The following is a 22,877-nucleotide window of genomic DNA, read 5'->3' as shown; positions in this document are numbered from 1 at the left end:
CATATTTATTCTAAACTTACTTTTATTAAAAATATTTACCTCTCTTCCAATTTTGACTAAAACCAAAATTTATCCTTTTAAATTACTATTCACCTTTTTAGAAAATATCCAATAAGTTCATAATTCGATTTTTATTCTAAATTTTATACTCACTGATCAAACTCATATTAATTTTAATTTTTAAATTTTAATCTCTTCGGTAATACTATTCATATATAGAAAAGATATCCTCGCCTCCTAAATGGTACCATTCACTGTTTGAGAAAGATACTATTTAGACCGAAAATAATAATACATATGATCTAAGATAACACGTACGTCATATATAATGGTTTGATTTTGATACCACTTTCATACTTGTATAGTATATATAGTTATATGATGAATACTGGTTCAAGTTAGTTATATATAAGAATAGGGGTCTGTGAACAAAAATCCGTTAACCTAAGCAAAAATGTGGAATCTTATGATTTAAATTAATTATTCTTAATATTTAAAGTTTTTTGTTATGATAATTGGACTTAATCAGAGAAAAAAAGGTTTTTTTTTTAATATAAGTTATGCAAATAAAGAATTAAAATTATGTATTAATTATATGATTTAGAGTGACATTATCGTGATTGTAAATTGAAATGAGATTCCATAATAAACGAATATTAGTATACGATGATTTTGTTAGAGTTATGCACCCTAGAACTTTAAAAAAACAAAAAAGCAACAATAAAATTTATCAAGTTATCGAAAAAGTGATTGTTATAGTAAATTATCGAGAATTTACCGACCATTTAAAATATAAATCATAAATTATCGATTGTTTATTAACGAAAAATCATAGTTATATTTTTATTTCTTATAGTATTGAGCAATAAACAATAGTATTGGTTTTTATAATTTATATCCCTAAAATATGTTCGACCTACTTATCACTATAACAATCACATGTCTGTCTAGATATTACATATGTCATATGTACAGAACTCCAACGATGAGAAAAATATGGTTGTAGGGCATATATATCTAAAATTATTAAGAGCAGTGGAATTCTGCTAGGGATAAAACCATCATCCATGTCTCTTATCACTTTTTTGAACAATTGTCATCGAGTGGCGATTCCAACGATGAGAAAAATCCAAAAATCTATAGTAATATTATAAGAATATATAGTTTAAACAAGTGGAAAAAGGAGCTGAGACGAAACCCACTGCCTGCTTATGTTAAATGTTACTACTTATGTCATGTTACGTTTATATTCATTCTAATTTTTTATTAATAAGACTCAATTATGAAAAGATTGTTTTTGCCGAGAATTTATCCAGAAATGTTAAATAATAAAAAGATTTTAGAAAAAAATTATTACTTAGTTACCATAAATTAATAAAAAAATTCATTAATTTTGAAAAGTATATCTAAATATTTTTAATGTTTTAAAAAGTTTACTAGTTAGTCTATCCATCAACTTTAACCGTTAAGTATTGAAAAAAATCTAAAATACTTATTATGTGCAGAAACTAATTACTAGTCTTTTTAAAAATTTGAGGGATAACTAATAGGTTTTTCAAAACCATAAAAATTTCATAATAAAATGCTTAACGGCTAAAATTAATGAAATAATAACTATTTAGAAAAAATTACTATTTAATCTCTATATTTCGATGAAACTCACTAGTTGATAATTTAATTTTAAAAAATATATTAAAATATTATTGACGTTTTAAAAAGTCTATTAATTAGTTTTTCTGTTAATTTTAACCATTAAATGTTACAAAAAAGTTTAAAACATTCATAATACGGAGGAACTAATTAATAAATTTTTTAAAAACTTGAGAAATTAACTAATAAGTTATTCAAAACTATAGAAATTAAACAGTAAAATATTTAATGACTAAAATTAATAGAAGATCTAACTAGTCAATTTTTTATAATGTCAAAAACGTTTTAATGCATTTTTAAAACTACGAAATTAATTAGTGAATTTTTTCATATTATAAAAATTAAATAGTAATTTTTTCAAGACTTTATCTTTTATTTAGTAAAGTAGAAAATCACACCAGAAGTAAGCACCTACTTTCATATATAACCATCTAGAGTCAATAAATACATTTTTACACTTGCACATATGGAGCATGTATGTGTAAATAAAATCAAACTCAAGCTATTTGAATACCAGATAATCGTGTTATTCTGAGTTTAAAAAATTAGATTTCTTTTATGGTAAGATATTAATTTATTTCTACTAAAATCGTCAATAAATCTCAAATTTAAAATTATAGTTCAAATTAATTGTACGAATAAAAAAAAATTGCATCGTCTATGTAGCTGTAAAAATAGACCCAAATATTTTCTAATAATTTAAAATATTAAATTTTTTAATATTATTTTTATATTTTAAGTATTAAAAATAAAATATCAATATATAATTTAAGAAAAATTAAAATTCAAAAAGAGGATCTTAACGTTTCTCTTTTCCTTTTATTTGATGAAATTAAAAACCATCGGCTTCTTCTCCACTTGCTCCGCTTCTTCCCTGTTCATATCTCAGTCTCCTCATCCCTATTCTATTTTTATATTACTAACAGACTTATACGATAGTAAAGCTTTAATTTCTTGCACATTTTATTTTTAATTACATATGTAAATATAAAATTAATTCACATAAAAAATTACAACTAATTTTTTTTAAAAAAAAATCATTGCTAACCTATTTTTATCTAATTAAATGTTATTAAATAAATAAATAAATATATTTTTATATGATATGGCTTGGCTACTTTCTCTTTTAATTTGAATTTTAGATATGAAACGCTTTTAAAAACTTGAGTAGGAGCGATTTGCTTTTGATAGATCTATCGATACGAATATAAATTAATCGAATTAATAAATTTTTAATTCATATTAAAATAAATAAATAAATATTTTTATTAATAAAAATATAATTATATATTTCAACTGTCAATAAAATATTTGGAAATAAAAAAAAAACACGTATTCTAGAAAGATATATATATGTATATATATATTGGATCTTCTCACCTACCACGCGAGACCTGGCCAATAGGTTGCTCAAAGAGATGATGTTTCAACCACCGTTAGAATTTCTTAGTTTGCACTTCAAACCCTCTTCACCCTCCTCGATCTTATCATTCCTAGCAACTCTCTCCTTTTCCTCACATATATCCCTCTAAATTTTTTGCAGATTCCAAATTCTATCATGCATGATCATATTTTCTTACTGCCATCTTTTTAAAGTCTCACCGTGCATCCTACGCTGCCTTTTCTCTGCTACCCTCATGGCTTCCAAGTTCCCTTTCTCTTGGGCCATGATAGTAGCATTAGTAATATTTTCATTGTTTTTTTCTCCTGCATTTTCTACGTCTAGGCGAGTTTTAGACCACCCACCAGAGGTCAAAAATGGGTTCCGAGTTATGCTCAAACATGTCGATTCTGATAAAAACTTAACCAAGTTTGAACATATCCAACACGGGATTAAGCGTGCGAGTCACAGGTTGCAAAGGTTCAAAGCAATGGTCCTAGCAGCTGGTTCGAATTCGCAAATTGACGCTCCAGTCTTTCCAGGGAATGGTGAATTCTTGATGAAGTTAGCGATTGGAACGCCAGCAGAAACCTACTCTGCAATCCTGGATACCGGCAGTGATTTAATATGGACACAGTGTAAGCCTTGCACTCAGTGTTACAATCAACCTAACCCCATTTTCGACCCCACAAAGTCATCTTCTTTCTCCAAGCTATCATGCTCAAGTCAACTATGTAAAGCACTGCCTCAGTCCTCATGCAGCGATGGCTGCGAGTATCTCTATGCCTATGGTGATTATTCTTCCACGCAAGGGATTCTGGCAACTGAAACCTTCACGTTTGGCAATGTTTCTGTTCCTAACGTTGGTTTTGGGTGTGGAGAAGACAACGAGGGAGATGGGTTTACCCAAGGTTCAGGCCTAGTGGGGCTGGGGCGCGGACCCTTATCACTAGTATCTCAGCTCAAAGAAGCCAAATTCTCTTATTGCTTAACATCGATTGACGACACAGAAGCTAGTACACTTTTGATGGGATCTCTAGCAAGCGTGAGTGGCAATTCTAATGCAATCAAAACAACCCCTTTAATCCAAAATCCATTGCAGCCATCTTTTTATTATCTTTCTCTTGAAGGTATATCGGTTGGTGGCAAACGCTTGGCTATCAAGAAATCAACTTTTAAACTTCAAGAAGATGGTAGTGGTGGCATAATTATAGACTCTGGGACTACAATAACCTATCTAGAAGAGAGCGCTTTTGATTTGGTGAAAAAAGAGTTCACATCTCAGATGGGGCTGTCAGTGGACAACTCAGGTGCTACAGGGCTTGAACTTTGCTTCACCTTACCGTCAGATTCAAGTGAAGTAGAGGTGCCTAAGTTTGTATTCCATTTCAAAGACGCCGACTTAGAATTGCCAGGGGAGAATTATATGATCGCTGATTCAAGTGTAGGAGTAATTTGTTTGGCGATGGGGAGTTCAAATGGAATGTCTATTTTGGGAAATGTTCAACAGCAGAATATGTTGGTTCTCCATGATCTTGATAAGGAAACCTTATCTTTCCTTCCTACCAAATGCGATCAGTTGTGAGTTTCTGTGATCAGCTTTGGCGATTTTACTTCTGTGCTTTCCACATTATTGGTTAGATGATATACATTTTCATTTACCAACCAAAAAAAAAAAAAAACTCGTTTCGTTTTCATAAAATCAATTTTCTTTATGTATATATTCCCCTTCTTGCTTAACGTGTGATACATTTATGTAACTAAAATAAATTTTTAAAAAAAGGAAATAATGTCATTTTTTATGAATATAAGTTAAGTGTATCTGTGGAAAATAATTTGTATTTAAAAAATATTCTCTATAAAAAATATTTTTAATAAAATAATTTATTTTTTATTACTTAATTTTTAATTTAAAAAAATAAAATTTATAAACAAATTCATATATAAAAACATTAATGTTTACATTAACCAAAACTTTTGGCGATAATAAATTGGCAATACAAGTATTGCATTGACAATTTCAATCTAGCAACATATATTTCATCAGTAATTCAAATTTGTGACGTAAACAAAATAAATTATAAATTATTATTATAAAATAGAGTCACGTAATAAAAATTTGATTATTCAAACACCGTGGCATCCATTTTTTCATCAAAATTCACTCTCTGATCGAGTTTTTACATAAAGTTATTATTATTAGATACAATTCAGCAGATTTTCATTACGCTTGTAATCACAGAATTTTCGATTAATTAACTAGTAAGATTCTTTATCAATTAGCCGGCACTAATTAAATTTTTAAAAAATATTATAATTAACTCTATTTTTTTATAATATAAAAAATTAATGATAGTAGAAACCGAAGTATGCATGTTTATGAAATTATTTTTAAATTTTAAGTAATTTTTTATATTCATTCTTTTTTTAATCCACTGATTTAAAAATTGAAATGACTTTTATAAATACCATCCGTATTATAAATTTTTTATATAGAATAATCAATTATAATATAATTTTATTTTGATCACTATAAATTATACAGATTTATAATAGACATTTGAATTAACATATATAATACAACAAATGTATAATTGTTTACAATAATTATGTAATAAAATTTAAATAAAATTCAGTATTAAAATATTTTAAAATTGTACAATAATTTATTATAAAAAATATAAAAAGAAAACTATAAAGTAGTTAAATACGTGTCATCTCCTAAATTGAAATTGAATATCATGACTTCATGCAAGTTTGATCAACCACCCAAGTCGACAAATATAAATTTACAATTATATCATATTTCTAGTAAACGCAATAAAGAAAAGCACATTATGCTTGTTTGAAGCAAACTATTTTTTAAAGATATATTAATGTTTGAAACGCTTAAAAAAATTAATTAATAAAAATATAAAATAAATATTTTCTAAATAATATTTTTCTTAAAAATATTTTATGCAAAAAATATTTTTTATATGTTAAATTATTTTTGTTGCAAAATAACTATTCTATTAAAGTAAATATTATCATCTATAAAATAATTTTGATATACTTTCGGAATGTGTAAATCAGTTGTTGGCCAATAATCCTACAAATTATAGACAACCTTAGGCTTATGTTCAGAGAAAGATATAGATAAACTAGGCTCGTGTTTTAGCAGAGCATCTTAATTGAGAAATAGTATTCAGTCAATGGGTCACGGAAAGTCCCCAACTATCACAAGGCAAAAGATTTCATTCTTCATGTTGGTGATCCAACAATTTTCCTTTTTCCACGGTCAGTGAATCAATGAAGTCGGAGGAATAAGAGTTTGAGATTCAATCCGGCTAAATCCAAATTTAGTTGTGGAAAGGGATTCACTCCTCCTCTTAAACTAGTTTTTGGGTGAATTAGATCTGATTCAAATTTAATAAGTATATTATTAAATAAATTTTATAAAATTAATAATAATTGATTTTTGATTTTATAAATAAATATGTATTAAAATGAGTGTACGTTTTGAGATTCAAATATTCTAAAAAATAATTAGAGGGAAACTTAAAATTAAAACTTTATAGCATATTGTTTCTACTACATGTGGTTCTTCATCTTCAAATCGGCTGGCTTATTTGCATCCATTAAAAGAAATGAGTCTCCTATAAGTTGTTGCTACAATCTCTAAAACCTCTACCCCTTCGACATTGGTGCTTCAGTAGCTAAGTGCTCAACTTTATTTTTGAGAGTGTAAAGATCCTACTTTTATCTTTAATCTTGGGAAGCTTATGTATCTTTAATCGAAATGATGACTAGCGAGCTCTTCTCTTCATCTTCTTCTTTGGCTTTGGTGAAGCATGGTTGTGCTTCTTGTTTTTAGCTTCTTAATCCATGATTCTCTCTCCTACTTTGGTTTGTTACTGCTTCAATTGATTCATCACCTTGGTTTTTGGTGACACTTGACTTCTTTCAGGCAGCCTTCTACTATTGGCTACAGATCTAGAAAGCTCTCTTTTTTTTTTTTTTTTTTTTTGAATCAATCTAGAAAGCTCTCTTTTCACTATAAGCTAGGATTTTCTTCCGTTTAGCTAGTTGGGAAAATCAAACACCACAAAAATATTACATTTTATTGTGGCACTGTACATTTTTATCACAAAAGGATATATTATGTCGATTGAAGACATTGCCACTAAAGTTGTTCAATATTATTAAGGAAAAGCCAGTATCATAAAATATTAGATTTAGTATGGCGCTTCACATTTTCACCACAAAAGGAAGTATTTTGCAGCGACAGAACAAGTCGCCATTGAATCCTTTAGCATTGCATTTTCTACGACGAACCAATTTTCACTTTCGACATTGATATGTTTTAATAGCAACTTTTGCATGTTGAGCGGTGAATTTTATTCCCATAAAAGGCCTAATTTATTGAAGTGTAAATTCTTAACTTTGAAATCTTTTTTATGCGTTTGTATTGTATTGGACATTATATTTAGAGCATGAGCATATTACTTGAGATATATTTTTATTTTTGGAATAAATGAATAAATCATGAAATATAATAATATATAAAAAGTTTTAGAAACTACATGTAAGGACACTTTAACCTTCTCCACATTTGTCCAACGAATGCTTAGGTATGTGAGCACCTCCCAAATATCACCTCTTCAATCAATTGGATATGGAACTTCACAAATTTCTCTCAATCCAATCAAATGAATTTCAGAAATCTTCCAAATTTCATCATTCCTCTTTCTGGAATCAATAAGAACTTTGAGAAAAGGTGTTGCATTAAACCAATCAAGAACGGATTAAGACTTATAATTTAAGAGAGATACGTTTTCTTAAGTTCAATGAATCTTAATTCTCTTTTCTTTCTTGTACATAAATACTAGATATTAAAAAAGTAAATTATATTTTAGTCCTTAAATTTTAATATAATTAATAAATTAATTTTTATATTTTTTAAAATTAAATATTTAATTACTCTATATAATATTATTGTTAATCAATGAGTTAAAGGGAAAATAAACATTTTAAATACCTAAAAATATGCTCATGAATACTTCAATCCCTACCAATATGGGTGAAACATTTCATTTTGAATAAATTACACTTTAATCTTTAGATTTTAGCGTAATTAGTAAATCAATATTTGTATTTTAAAATTAAATCCTCAATTCCTCTATATTTAATCCATCCAAAACTATAGTACTTTTATAGCCGCATTACTTTCATCCGTTAGTTCAAAACTAGTGGGTAGACAAACTTTTGAAAATACAATTTTATTTCTAAAATACTTTTTTTAAAAGCCTACAATTTATTTAAAATTATTTGATACTACTTAAAATAGTCAAAGTTGTAAGTCTTTTCTAAAAATTGAATGAAAAAGCTATTTTTGGGAGTTTTAAAGTTATAAAGTACTGAAATATTTTAATGAATGAAAATTTATGAATAAAAATATTAAAAATTAATTGAATGTTATAGTTTGGACAAAAGTTATTAGAGAGTATTTTTTTTTTTCAAATGAAAAATGAAAGATCAAGCTGTTTAAATTTTAATAGACGAGAAAAAATGGGTGGAATTCTAACTCTTTAATATTTTTAATTTAGAAAGGGGCAATAAAAATATTTTCACATTTTAACTGCAAAAAATAAATGGAAAGACTTCTAATTTAAATAGATTGATTATTGAGAAATTTAAATATTTAATTTTAAAAATACAGAACCGATCAATTGAGAAATTTAAATATTTAATTTTAAAAATATAGAATCGATTTGTTAATTATATTAAAAACCATAGAATAAAGTGAAATTTATATAAAAAAAAGAAAATTAAAGGAGAAATTAACACTCACAGGTTTAGCCTGGTGGTAAAGTGTATCTGAGTAAATTTAAGAGATCTTCTACTCTTCCAATCTATAGTCTCCCATTTGAAAAAAAATAAAGGAAAAACTAGTAATTTTTACTGTTGAATAGTATAAAGTTTAAGAACCAAAATTAAGGATTTTCTTTTTTAATGTATTTCTAATAGTAATTTTTACAAATTAGAAAGAGAAATTTTAGATTGTGAGGCTAGTAAAGAAGATAAGATCTTTTTATAAAAGGAATAATAAAATATCCTCGTCTGTAATAGAAAGAAAATGTCAGTCAATTGGCTCAGGACTAATTCAAAATATTAAACCTAATTGAGCCCACCTCCTACTATCTCCATTGACAAGAGAAGTATGCATAATAATAATATTCTTTACGACTTTCAAGCCTCCAGCAAGGAAAGTTGGGATTAATTGTGTACTTCAAACCAACAAAGTGTAGCATTTCAAGCACTAATCAATGGTTCGTTCAACGATTAGCATTTCAAGCGCTAATCCAATGGTTAGTTCAACGATCTACTCTAAAACTAAAATCAATATTATTTTAATATAGAAATTCCACTTTCTGCCCTGGAAAACAAACAAACAAATCTACTGAATTTTATAATTAGAGTCCTCAAGCTGGAAGAAATTGCAAGAGAATAGAACTTCCATAGTTGTTTTCAGTACAAATAACTCATTTCCGATCCATTTTGAAGGGACAAATAACAGAGAAAACAAGAACTTATGGAGTATTAATTGAAACAGGCGCATGATTAACCAAATAAATATTAATTCAGCTGAACATCAGTATTGTGGTAATTTTCTATTTTATTGGTGTTCGTTTGTAATTGTATTAAGTAGTAGAGGTTACTAATATTTGGTTCAAATGAAAAAAATCAATCGAACTGAATTAATTTAAAAATTAGATTCGATTCGATTTTTATTTTCGAAAATTTTGATTATTTCAGTTTAGTTCGATTTTGATTTGAAAAAATCAGTAAAATTGAACTAAACCGATCTGATTAGTGATAGTATATTATTTTTTATAATATAGAGATATTAGATCATAGGTAAGGTTAAAATATTTTAGTTAAATTTTAGAATACTAAAAAAAATTACAAAAAATAAAAAGTTCACTCAACTAATCAAATCGAACCGAATCGAATCAAATATTTTTGATTTAAATTGGTTTCTGTTGAAAATAATTTAATTCGGTTTTCATAAATACTAAAATTTTAAATTCCGCTTTATTCAATTTGGTTCGATTTTAAACCGAACCGACTAAATGTTCACTTTTTAAGCAGTTCTGTAAGGAAATGCTATATCTTTTTTTTCTAAAATTAGAGGCGAGCGACTTTTGATTTAAATTAAAAAATTGAGTTGAAATAAATTAATTTAGTTCAATTGAATCGATTTCTTTATTAAATCGATGCGATTCAAATACCTTTTTGAAAAAAATCAATTTTCAATTTAGTTCATTTTTGTATGGAAACCGCAAAAAATCGAATCAATATTACAAAAAGTCACGTCGTTCACTTTATCGCTCTAATATATATCATGTTTCCCTTTCCCATTGCCCTAACCTTAAATTTTATCTTTTTCATTTTTCAGATTTTCCATCGATAGAGACTGTCTCTTTGTTGATCTCCTTTTCCTCTTCCTCTCTCTCTCTTTTTGTTCTTATCCTTTTATTATTTTCTTTTTATCATTCTTGCGAATAAAGTTTTATCTAAAACTGTTCATAGATTGAATCAGTCCATTCAACCAATCCAAACCAATAAATTTGATTTGATGGTTATATTGAATTGATTTAGATATTTTATCCAACTTCTATACTCTTTTATTGTTAATCAATAAATGATTATTTTATATTTAATTATTTTTATTTTTTAATTTTTAAAAATTAAAATTAGCTATATTTTTGCACTTCAAATATATTTTGTAAATACATCATTTTATCTTTTTACAATTATTTCAGATGCAATGATTTTTTAATTTCTGTAATATTAAAATTAGTTACATTTATAATAAATTAAAATAATATACAAAAATTATTTTTTTTTAATTTAAAAAAAATTAAAATTAGTCTCATTTCTAAAATGTTATAATAATATGCAGAAATTATTTTAATTTTTTAATTCATGCAAAATAAAAGAAGAGTTAAAATAATGTACAAATTTTTTTATTTAATTAAAATTAATCACATTTATGAAAAAGTAAAAATAATATTCAGAAATTATTTTAAATTTTTATTTATTTTTTAATTTCTAAAAAATTAAAATTAAAGTTATAATTTTTATTTTAATAGTGTATAATTTATAAAATTAATTAGATTTTTTTTACTTTTTTATTATTTGAAATAATATCTAAATTTAATTATTTAATTTAATTTTTATGATATTTTTCAATTGTATTTTTATTATTTTAGTAAATGTAATGTTGAGACTTAAATGGATAACTTTTCATTGTATTTCATAATTAGTATGATATTAATTAGATAAATTTTATTTTAATAATTTATGGAGCATGGGCTATTAAATGATTTGAAGTGGTAAGGGCTGTTAAAGGGTGTAAATGAACCAAATCGTTCATGAGCTACTCAAGATTCGGTTCGATAAAAGTTCGATCAATTTCGACTAGATTTCTAAACGAGCCAAGGTCGAACTTAATTTTTAGACTCCTTGGTAAACGAGCTAAATTTGAGTTCCATAGTTTTCGGCTCGTTAAGACTCGTGAGATCAGTTCGTTTCTGAGTTCATGAGCAAGCTCGCGAATAGGTTTGTGAACAATCTCATTAAGTAAGTTGAGATTATTATCATAAGATAAATAAACTCAAACCTTGCATGTATTTTTATGAGTCAAACCTAAATTTTTTAAAATTCAACTCTATATGGTTTAATTACACTCTTAAACTTGCATATATTTGAATCCTTAATATTTAAAAACCCAACTTTATAAGTTTACGAACTAATTTACATATATACTTATTTAACTAAAATTATTTTAGTTTTAAACTTATTAATTTTAAATCAAAACTCATTATACATGTAAATAAATTGAATTATTCGTGAACTATTTGAGACTATTCGTGAACTATTCGAAACTAAACTCGATAAAAACTCAACTCGTCTAAGCTCGTTTGCCAAATGAGTCAAGTTTGAGCTTATTAATACTCGACTCGAGTTCAAAATGAGTAAAACTCGAGTTCAAAAAAATATTAACGAACCAAGCTTGAGCTCTTTAAAGTTCGCCTCGGTTCGGTTCGTTTATACCCCTAGCTATTAAATGGTTTAAATAATTAACTAATGGTTAACCAATGAAAAAATATATTGGATTGGATTATGGTTGCAAATCCAAATAAATAGTTTTAAGATAGATGAAAATAGTTTAAATCCAAATTTGATCCAAACCAACCATTGAACACCCCCTAATTTTATCCCCTCTCGTAGACCTCCTTATCATCTCCATGCATAGACCTAGTGAAACTTTGGCTTTAATTCTCATATTGTCGTCAATGCTCAATCATCGATCTAGATGTGGAGTTATGTCAGAATCACACACTGTAGCTACGATATCTCCTTATTCTTCTTCATTTTCTTCTTTTTCATACTTTATTCTCGTAGATTTGGGCACTAAAATGTGGAATATCTATTGAGGGAATATGTTGTTTTGAGATTTTTCTTGTAAATTTTGATATTGATGATATGGATCGTAGATTGATTAGACCTGTTAGGATTATATTGTTTTAATTTAAGATTTTTATTGATTAAACTTAGGATTGTTGATTTATTTATAACTCAAAATTGTACTTATGATTTTGAATATTGGAAATATGTGGTTTGAATACTGAAAATTGTTGGAGATTTAGGATTGGAGTATATTGTTATAGTTTGTGTACTAGAAATCTCTAAACATTCTGGACTGAGGCAGTCGATTGCCAAATTTACGGCTCAATTTCAAACCTGAAATCAAATCATTTCTGTTTGATTTGATTTTTCTCCAGTTCGATTCAGTTTCAGTTGATATTTGTCATGACATCAGTTTTTTTATTTTTCAATTTCGATTTGAAATTGAACCGAGCAAATATTCTCCCTAATCTAAGACTATTTTCTTAAGTGATGTGTTAACAGTTGACTCAGGAGATTTAAAACCTTCTTCTCCCATGCACTTTCTCACTTGCTATTTATATGAGGAAATAAACTCTTTTAAATGAAAGAAATTGCATAGAAAATTTCAACATCAATATTTAAGACCGTAAATTAATCAAATTACTTTAATAGAAAACACATTATGTAAGGAATTTCACCAATAGTTCTCATTAAACTCTTCTTTCTCATTAATTTTTTCATCTTACAAGATTTATCAATTTGGCATTCTTAGTTTATTTATCTTTATATGAATTGGATGGAGAGTCCTTTTCTATATATTTTCTCTTGGTTATCATATCATTATATGATTGGTGAAGAGTTTTTAGTATTATAATATGATTTTGAAACTTCTTATAATTTTGAATTTTCACATCATTTTCAGTATAAGTGCATTGTGTAACGATTCGAAAATCGGACCGTTATTAGCACTAGGGTTCAAATCGACTTAATATCGCTAGACTCTTGCAAGCCTACTATAACATCCTATTACATCTGATATAATCTCAAACATGATTTTAAAAATATACAAAAATATTTTCATCTCATGAACCAAAACTCGGCATGTGCATACAACATAACTGAAAATATAATCTCATATTAGAGCTCTCATCAAATGCTTCAGTATGGTCAACATATATGCTTCAGTTTGGTTCAAATATAACTTAAACTTAAAACTTTTACACAATAGGATCATAAACAAGGGATCATAAAAGAAAACTCGGGTAAAGCATAATTTTAAACTATAATATATTACATGTCCACAACTATACTATTACATCAGAACTATATCATAAAATACTGCTGACCTCTCGAGCTAACTTCGGTCCTGCAAACTTGGGGTTAGAGAAAAGAAATAAGTTACTAGAGCCTAGTGAGTATAAATCACTACAAGATAAAAGCGGATCAGTAACGGAAATTAGTAACGGATAATATCGATTTCTAAATAATAACGGATTAGTAACGGATATTAGTGTAGGAAATAAAATAGTAACGGATTACCAAATCCGTTACTAATTTGTTACTAATTTTTATAACGGATACTAATCTGTTACTAAATGGTTTTGATTTTCATTGTATAGTAACAGATATCCAAATCCGTTACTGAAATGCAATTTGTTTATGTATTTTAGTAACGAATTGTAATATCCGTTGCTAACTTATCAGTTAGTAACGGGTTAGATCCGTTACTAAAGTAAAATTACTAATTTGAGGATTTCCCTCTTTCTCCCTTCCCGTTATTCACATTTTTGAGCTTTCATTAACAAAATCCCTAATTCTCTCCCCAAAATCCCTAATTCTCTCCCCATCAATCTCAGCTTCCCTCTTGGACCCATTGACATCGTTGCCCGAATTGATCGTCGTCAGTACATCGCCCAAATTTATCGTCGTCATCGGTACATCCCAGCTTCTCCATCATCGTCGGTACATCCCAGCTTCCCTCCATCATCGTCGGTACATCCCAGCTTCCCTCCTGAAGGCACTGTTGTCGTCCCTCCCCTCCCGTCGATACATCGCATCTATTGCTCGTTTATCATTCTCTTCTTCAAGATCTGCATTTTCCATTCTCCAGGTACTCTATTTTCATTCTTTAAGATTTACTTTTGTTATTTTGGATTTGTTATTCTGCTCGTGTTTTGGATTTGTTATTCTACTTGTTTTGGATTTCCCAAAAAAAAAAAACAAGATCTGCTCGTGTTTTGGATTTGTTATTCTGGATTTGTTATTCTGGATTGATTCCCCTACGATTTGTATGTTCTGTTCTTCTCTGGATTTATGACTATCTGTTCTATTCTGAAATTGCTATCCGTTCCCTTGATTTGGAAACCAGTAACCAAACTGACAAAAAAAATTGAAGTGGAAGAAGTGATATCAAAAGATTTACAAGCTTAGGTTATTGCTGTTGACTTGGTGCCTAATAGAGCTGAATGACAATTCTTGTTATTCTGGATTTGTTGTCTGCATTAAGCCTTTGCTGTTCTGAAGTTCAAAAATGATAAATTAAAATTTTCTTGAACAATAATTCTTGAGTTAACAATTTTGTGGAAGACAATGAAATGGTTATGTAGTTGTTGTGCATTTGAGTCAACACCAAAGATGTGCATGCATAGAATTGAAAGCACAAATGAAATTACTTAATTATGCTTGCTGAACAAAAGACACCCTTTGCTGAACAAATCACTTTGAGCGTGTTGGTTCCTCCTAAATACGGACTGATTTGAGTGTTCTAGGATTTTTTGTCTTCTTAATATATTTAGAGGATACTAATTATAGTCTTTCTGCCGGAGCTTGCTTCTTGGCAGTTATGCATGCAGTATGATCCACTGGCCTTGGCAGTTGAAACCCTTGTTTTTATATATGCATTCCAATTCTGAGGTGGAATGATATTATCAAGAATTCTTCCACATTGGCATAATAATTATCTCATAAAATAATCTATAGTAAAGTCTCTTTCAAAGCTTCAAACATGAACCTTAGAATTAAGTTGTTAAATGACTTTTTGAATTTTCTAACAGTGTGCCTATACAAATCTAGTCTGACTTGCTGATTCTAGTTATTACAAGTCTAATTTGGTAGGCTTCTCAAACTTTTTTCAATGGTGGAATGATATTATTGAGAATTTTCAGACTGAACCATACATTTTGGATATAATAGCTTTAACTTGTTGGTATATTTAGAAAGCTAGATGTAAAGCTATGTTTTAAAATAAGCTACCAGACCCACAACATATCATTTCCATGCATAATCAATTAAAGTTTGGGAGAGTTAGATAGTGCTCATCATGTGAATTCTTTTAATCATCAATATGCAAGTTATGTGGTTAATTCTGGTAGGTGGAGACCTCCCTCCCAAGGATTTATGAAGGTTAATTCTAATATTACTTGGACTGATCCCTCTTAGAAGACATATGCTGCAGCCATTATTAAGAATCATAATAAGGAGTTAATTGATGATCAAGATTTTAATTTTTTCTGCCGATTCTCTTTAAAGTGAAGCTCTAGCTATATTGCATGACTTAAAGTTGGGTATGAAATGGAGCTTTCAATCTATTATCTTAGAAACTCATTCAGAAATTTTAATTTCTACTTTGAATGGTTGTTCAGAAAGTTGCCCTTGGGATATTAAGGCCATTGTTCTTGCCATAAAACACCTTTCTAACTCCTTTCATTTTATCAGTTTCTCTTGTATCAATAGCATTGCTAATAAAGTAGCAGAGTTTATAGCTAAATTCAGTTCCAAAGACAAATTTGCTCATAATTGGCTGGTTTGTTTGCCTCGAGAACTATTTTGTATTGTGTTTCATGATCTTTTAGCATAAAGCAAAGCTATGTGCTTTTTTTAAAAAAATAAATTTACAATGGATAACTTCATTTTTTAATATAATATGGAATAAAATTTTAAAAGTAATAAAATGAAAATTTTTTTTCAGAATTTTTTTTTTTGACTCTTTTAAACTAAATTAAGATGCATAGTATCTTTGTCAACAGATACATAAAACAATAGCCAATCATACTAATTCTTTGCTAATAAATTTTAGTGCAATATATATATATATTTATTGCTACAAAAACTAGAATTTAATTTATAATATTGTTATAATTAGTATAAAATAAATTTTAATTATTTTTTTATTTAACTACATATATTTTCAACTTATAAAACTAAAATTAAATTATATTCCAGAGACCCAACATGAACATTAACTTGTTAAATGAATAAAGATGATAAAGAAATTAAAGTAAGAGATGACATGCCACCGAAAAGAATACAATATTACAAAAGCCTAACAAGCATGACATGTCTTATAGCTGGCAAGAGTTTAGAAACATGGTGATTAGTTTTGAAGGCTTATTGACTCTTAGATTTATATGGAAATATTAGACTTGTACTTCTGCTTTCTTATTTGCAAAGTTAAGGAATTTCATTTTTTAGCTATGGTTATTCCCCTCTTTTTGTGCATTTTGCATGCATGTCTCCATTTCATTTACTCTTTATTTGCAATTTACTCCCACATAGGCAATTCTTGAACAACTTAAGTTGGGAAAATAATTTGTTTGTATTTCTTTGTTAATTAAGTTAGACTAGAGTACATTTACAAATTTCTTGTCCTAATTATGCTATGATGTATGTTAGCACTTAGATACGATGGAAAATAAAGTTCACAAGGAATTAAATATAGGGTGAGCCTAATATAAGCTTGATATCGAGATTTTTTCATGACTAATTAAACTGTATATAATGAGTGCATGGATCAACTATTGAACAGATCTCTATAGACGTATCATTAAGTATAAATATTACCTTGTTGCTCAGCAAAGGAAACTCTACAAACTTTTGATTTTAGTAATTAGGTTAGATAAATCTAACATCTTGATCTTAATTTGAATTTTTTATGCCTCATGTCATTCAGATATTAAATAGAGCTAATATCTTGATTTCAATTTTTTTAGATTAGGATGTCGTTCTGACCAATTTTTTTAATTACTTTTATATATTCTAGGTACAATAAGTACAATATGCATTCTGATAGAGGTTGGATGTATGCAAGACTAAAAGATGGTCTACTAAATCCTTTATTCCTTGAAGGATTAAATGAATTCATAGCAGCTGCCAAACAGTTTCTAGACTGTTTGAATGGAGAATTAATTAGGTGTCTATGTAATCGATTTAAGTGCCAAAATCGGAGTTTCGAAGATGAGAGTACAGTTAGGTTTCATCTCATGAAATATGGGTTTGTTAGAGACTATTATGTATGGTATTTGCATGGCGAATTTCAAAACTACAATGTGGTCCATGGGAGAAGTAATGATTCGACTAACAACACTTACAATGTGGAATATCAACATGGTGAATTCTCTAATGCTTATGAACAACTAGTTGTAGATGCAGCAGGACCTAGTTTCTCCCCATCAATTAGTAATGAGCCTCCAAATCAATCTACTCAGAGATTGTATGACATGTTGGCCGCTGTTAATCAGGAATTGTGGCCAGGTTGTGAAAATCATTCATAATTGTCAGCTATGGCAAGGATATTGAATATCAAATCTGAACATCATTTGTCTGAACGTTGCTTTGACAATATTTGCCAATTCATCAAAGAAATTTTACCTACTGATAATTTGTTTACTGATAATTTCTACTCTACAAAGAAATTACTTGAAGGCTTGGGATTACCAATTCAGAAGATTCATAGTTGCTTAAATAGTTGTATGATTTATTGGGGTGAGGATAATGAATTGCTCAGGTGCAAGGTGTGTGATCATCCGAGGTATAAACGATTGCGAGATAGTCAAAGCTCTAGTAAAACCCAAGTTGCTTATAGTAAAATGTATTACATGCCAATCACACCTAGACTACAAAGGTTGTACGCATCTAATGCTACAGCCAAGGATATGATTTGGCACGCCAATCATGGGACTGATGATGATTTAATGCATCATCCATCTGACTCGCATGCATGGAAGGTTTTTGATAACAATTGGGCTCATTTCAGTGCTGAGAAACGTAATGTCCGTCTAGGACTGTGCACCGATGGTTTTCAACCCTTTGGACAATCTGGTCAGCAATATTCATCATGGCCTGTCATACTGACACCGTACAACTTACCTCCATGGTTATGCATGAAAGGTGAGTATATGTTTCTCACTATACTTGTCCCAGGGCCTAGAAATCTAAAAGATAAGTTGGATGTGTATTTACAACCCCTAATAACTGAGCTAAAAGATTTATGGGATAATGGAGTTGAAACATATGATGCATTCAATAAAGAAAATTTCAACTTGCGAGCTTCTTTACTGTGGACTATAAGTGATTTTCCTGCTTATGCTATGTTATCTAGATGGAGCACTGCAGGACGGACCGCTTGTCCTTATTGCATGGAAGATAGTGATGCGTTCACATTGACAAGAGGAGGTAAGCAATCATGGTTTGATAATCATCGTAAATTTTTACCTCCTAGCCATTCTTTTAGAAGAAACAAAATAGCTTTTAGGAAGAATGTATTTGTTACTAAGAAAGCTAAACCACCATTTTCTGGTGAAGAAGTACTGAAACAGATTGACGAATTGGGGTTTAAGAGAGTTATAGATGAAGATGCATTTGAAATAAATTCTCGTCTATCAAAGCAATGCGGTTGGAGAAAAAGAAGTATCTTTTAGGATTTACCGTATTGGAAAAATAATTTGATTCGGCACTGTAACGACCCGAAAATCGGACCGCTACCGGTGCTAGGATCCAGGTCGGCTTAAGGCCGCCGGGACCCGTAGCAAGCCTAACATACATCCTGTGAACCTGCTTAATCCCATACATGATCGACCACATACATAAAAATTTAAAACTTTAACTTTCATTCATACACCAAACTCAACCTGTGCATGCACTGTACAATATCATAATCATAACCATGACCCCTCTGTGGGATCTTATCAATGCCCCAATGGGCAATAACATATGTTGAGTTGGTTGACATAAGCATCACAAATCATCTAAGATCATGTATAAAAAGGGATACCTTACACATTGGGTCAAGCACAATCTCTAATCCTCAATATCATTACATACATTACTATTCATAACTTTACATCATTTTACAATTTATCAGGTCCACACTATATCTATTACAAACACATGACTTCAATACTCTTGCGGACCTCCTGGTCTACCCTGTACCTGCAAACCTGGGGATTTAGGGAGAGGGGTGAGCTACTAGAGCCCAATGAGCAGAATAATAAAACTTTTAAAACATATGATAACATGGAATGCATCACATCACAGCTAATCACATCAAGGATGAACTTGTCACCAATAGCCCTCTACATAGTCCAACTGTGCCAGAACGTAGAATGGGTCCTGGTCTTTCTCTTACATAGCATAACATGACAGTCCAACTGTGCCAGAACGTAGAATGGGTCCTGGTCTTTCTCTTACATAGTGCCAGCGAACGTAGAATGGGTCCCACTGGTCTTACATTCCGTACCGTACATATCACATCGTCACATCATAGATCGAGGGCTATGGATCATCCAACATTCATCCACATCAACATTAAAATATGCAATGCAACATATTCGTGAATTCTAATGCAAACAACCTAAATCATCACATGGCATTCATGATGCATGAACATGCTCAAAACTTTACAATTGATTTACTTTAAAACGTAAAGGTTTATTCTACTCACCTCTGGATAGCTCTGACCAGACACTAGAGCAGCTGACTCACTGCTGGGGTCCTCAGTTCCTCGGGTCCGAACCTACACAGGTGGACTCAAATGAGGGACCAAACAACTAGAACATAACTCTAAAAACATCCCCCAAAAACCCTCTGAAACTCCTCAAAACATCCATGCAAAAACATGCAAAGGAAGGCTGGACAGGGCACTTTCGGCGGCAGGTTCGGCGGTCGAAAGTCCCTCCAAAGCCGAAAGTCAGGCAGGTTCGGCGGCACCTTCGGCGGCCGAAACTCCCAGACAGAGACGAAACTCATGCATGTTCGGCGGCACTTTCGGCGGCCGAAACTCCTAGACAGAGACGAAAGTCCTCTTTCGGGGGCAGGCTTTGGCAGTCGAAAGGCTGGCCTCCCAGGCAGGTTCGGCGGCCGAAAGTCCTTCGGCTGCTGAACCTGGTTTCTGCCAAAGGGCAGAAACTTGGTTCCTCATGCACATTTTCCTCTCAAACTTTTCAAACATGCATAAACCTATTCTACAACATTCCCAATCAAACACAAACAAGCATACAAGCTCCTAGGGGCTTCAAACCATCAAAAACCCCAACTATAACACATCAAACAACTCACATTGTTCAAAAACATAACATAAACCCATAAACCTAACCATGAGCTAAACATGCATTCTACCCCATAGATCTACTTAAAACTTACTTAAAACATATAGTGAGCTCAAGATCGGCCCTTACCTCTTAAAGATCGAGAGGAAAACGACCCTAGCTCGGAGATGGGAGAGATTGAGCTTCTTGAACCTCAAAGCTCCAAAACTTGCTTTATACTCGAAAATCTTCAAAACAAAGATGAAAACTTGTGAAAATCGTGAAAGATTTGAAGGAAAGAACTCAAGATCGGTGAGGGGCGGCGGAGAGCTCACCTTGGCCGAAAATGGAGAAAAAGCTCGCCCGTTTTTGGCTAAGGGACCCCTTTATAGGTGGCTGGCCAGGCCACGTTCGGGAGCCGAAAGTGCCTCCGCATGCATGCCATGTTCGGCGGCCGAACTTGAGGTTTGGCGGCCGAACCTGAGTTTTCCTCCAAGGTTGTTTTCATGCAAAAACTCATTTCCTTTTTACTTAAAATCATGAAACACATGAAAACATGTTTCTACCCTACTAGAGGCTTCCGACATCCGAGATTCCACCGGACGGTAGAAATTCCGATACCAGAGTCTAGCCGGGTATTACATTCTCCCTCCCTTAAGAACATTCGTCCCCGAATGTTCACCAACTAACACATAGTATGGCATAAACAAAACATATATATAAGCACATGGACTCACAAGGAACTAACCTTAGAAAAGATAAGGGTATTGCTGGAGCATGGACTCCCGTGTCTCCCAAGTGCATTCTTCCAAATTGTGGTGGTTCCACAGGACTTTCACCATCGGGATTTCCTTGTTTCTTAGCTTTCTGATCTGGGTGTCTATGATCCGTACTGGCTGTTCAACATAAGTGAGATCCTCTTAGACCTCCACATCAGGCTCACTAAGAACCTTGCTCGGATCTGACACAAACTTCCTCAACATTGAAACATGGAAAACCGGATGGATTCTTTCCATTGAAGCAGGTAAATCCAGCTTGTACGACACATTCCCAATCTTTTGCAAGATTTCAAAGGGTACGATGTATCGTGGGGCTAGTTTACCTTTCTTCCCGAAGCGAACCACTCCTTTCATAGGGGACACCTTGAGCAATACTAGATCCCCCTCCTGAAACTCTACCTGTCTTCTACGGATGTCTGCATAACTCTTATGTCTGATTGCAGCAGTCTTGATCCTTTCTCTGATTATGGGTACTACCCTGCTGGTAATCTCTACTAGCTCAGGCCCTGCCAAGGCCTTTTCTCCAACTTCTTCCCAGCAAACAGGTGATCTGCACTTCCTCCCATACAAAGCCTCATATGGAGCCATCTCGATGCTAGCATGATGGCTGTTATTGTAGGCAAACTCCACCAAAGGTAGATGCTGCCTCCAAGAACCGCCAAAGTCCAGCACACACATTCTGAGCATATCCTCTATTGTCTGGATGGTCCTTTCTGATTGTCCGTCCGTCTGTGGATGGAAAGCAGTGCTAAAATCCAACCTGGTACCCATGGCGTTCTGCAGACTCCGCCAAAATCTGAAGGTGAACTGGGGCCCTCTATCGGACACTATCGAAACAGGAACCCCATGCAGTCTGACGATCTCATCGACATACACCTCCGTCAACTTGTCCATAGAATAGCCACTCCTGACAGGGATGAAGTGAGCAGATTTGGTGAGTCTGTCCACAATCACCCATATGGAGTCCAATCTGTTGGACGTCGCCGGTAACCCCACTACGAAGTCCATAGCTATATTTTCCCATTTTCACTCTGGGATAGGTAGCGGGTTAAGCATTCCAGCCGGCTTCTGATGTTCCAGCTTCACCCTCTGACTCACTTCGCAGGCTGATACAAACTGTGCCACTTCTTTCTTCATAGCTGGCCACCAATAAACCTTCTTCAGATCTTGATACATCTTGATGGCTCCGGGGTGAACGCTGTATCTTGCATTATGAGCCTCTCTCATAATGTCTTCTTTTAGCCCTATGTCATCTGGTACACATAGTTTGCTCCCATAGCGGAGGATCCCTTTGCTGTCGAATCTGAACTCACTATCTTTGCCTGACTG

At 31.2% G+C, this 22,877-nt stretch overlaps 1 protein-coding gene across 1 annotated transcript; it reads left to right on the top strand.

The window, feature by feature from the left end:
* The first annotated feature begins 3,129 nt into the window (after positions 1-3,129).
* LOC110629592 (aspartic proteinase nepenthesin-1) lies at positions 3,130-4,842 on the top strand. The gene has a single exon (XM_021776626.2). The coding sequence runs from the start codon at positions 3,213-3,215 to the stop codon at positions 4,614-4,616; it is 1,404 nt and encodes a 467-aa protein (XP_021632318.1). The 5' UTR covers positions 3,130-3,212; the 3' UTR covers positions 4,617-4,842.
* The last annotated feature ends 18,035 nt before the right edge of the window (positions 4,843-22,877 follow it).

The sequence above is a fragment of the Manihot esculenta genome, chromosome 13, assembly GCF_001659605.2.
Source record: "Manihot esculenta cultivar AM560-2 chromosome 13, M.esculenta_v8, whole genome shotgun sequence".
NCBI lineage: Eukaryota > Viridiplantae > Streptophyta > Magnoliopsida > Malpighiales > Euphorbiaceae > Manihot > Manihot esculenta.
The sequence above is the reverse complement of the archived record's forward strand: the minus strand, read 5'-3'. Positions and strand labels throughout refer to the sequence as shown.

What these genes read in the sequence shown, in the direction of transcription:
- LOC110629592 (XM_021776626.2), top strand. Translation starts at nt 3,213, where the DNA reads ATGATCATATTTTCTTACTGCCATCTTTTTAAAGTCTCACCGTGCATC.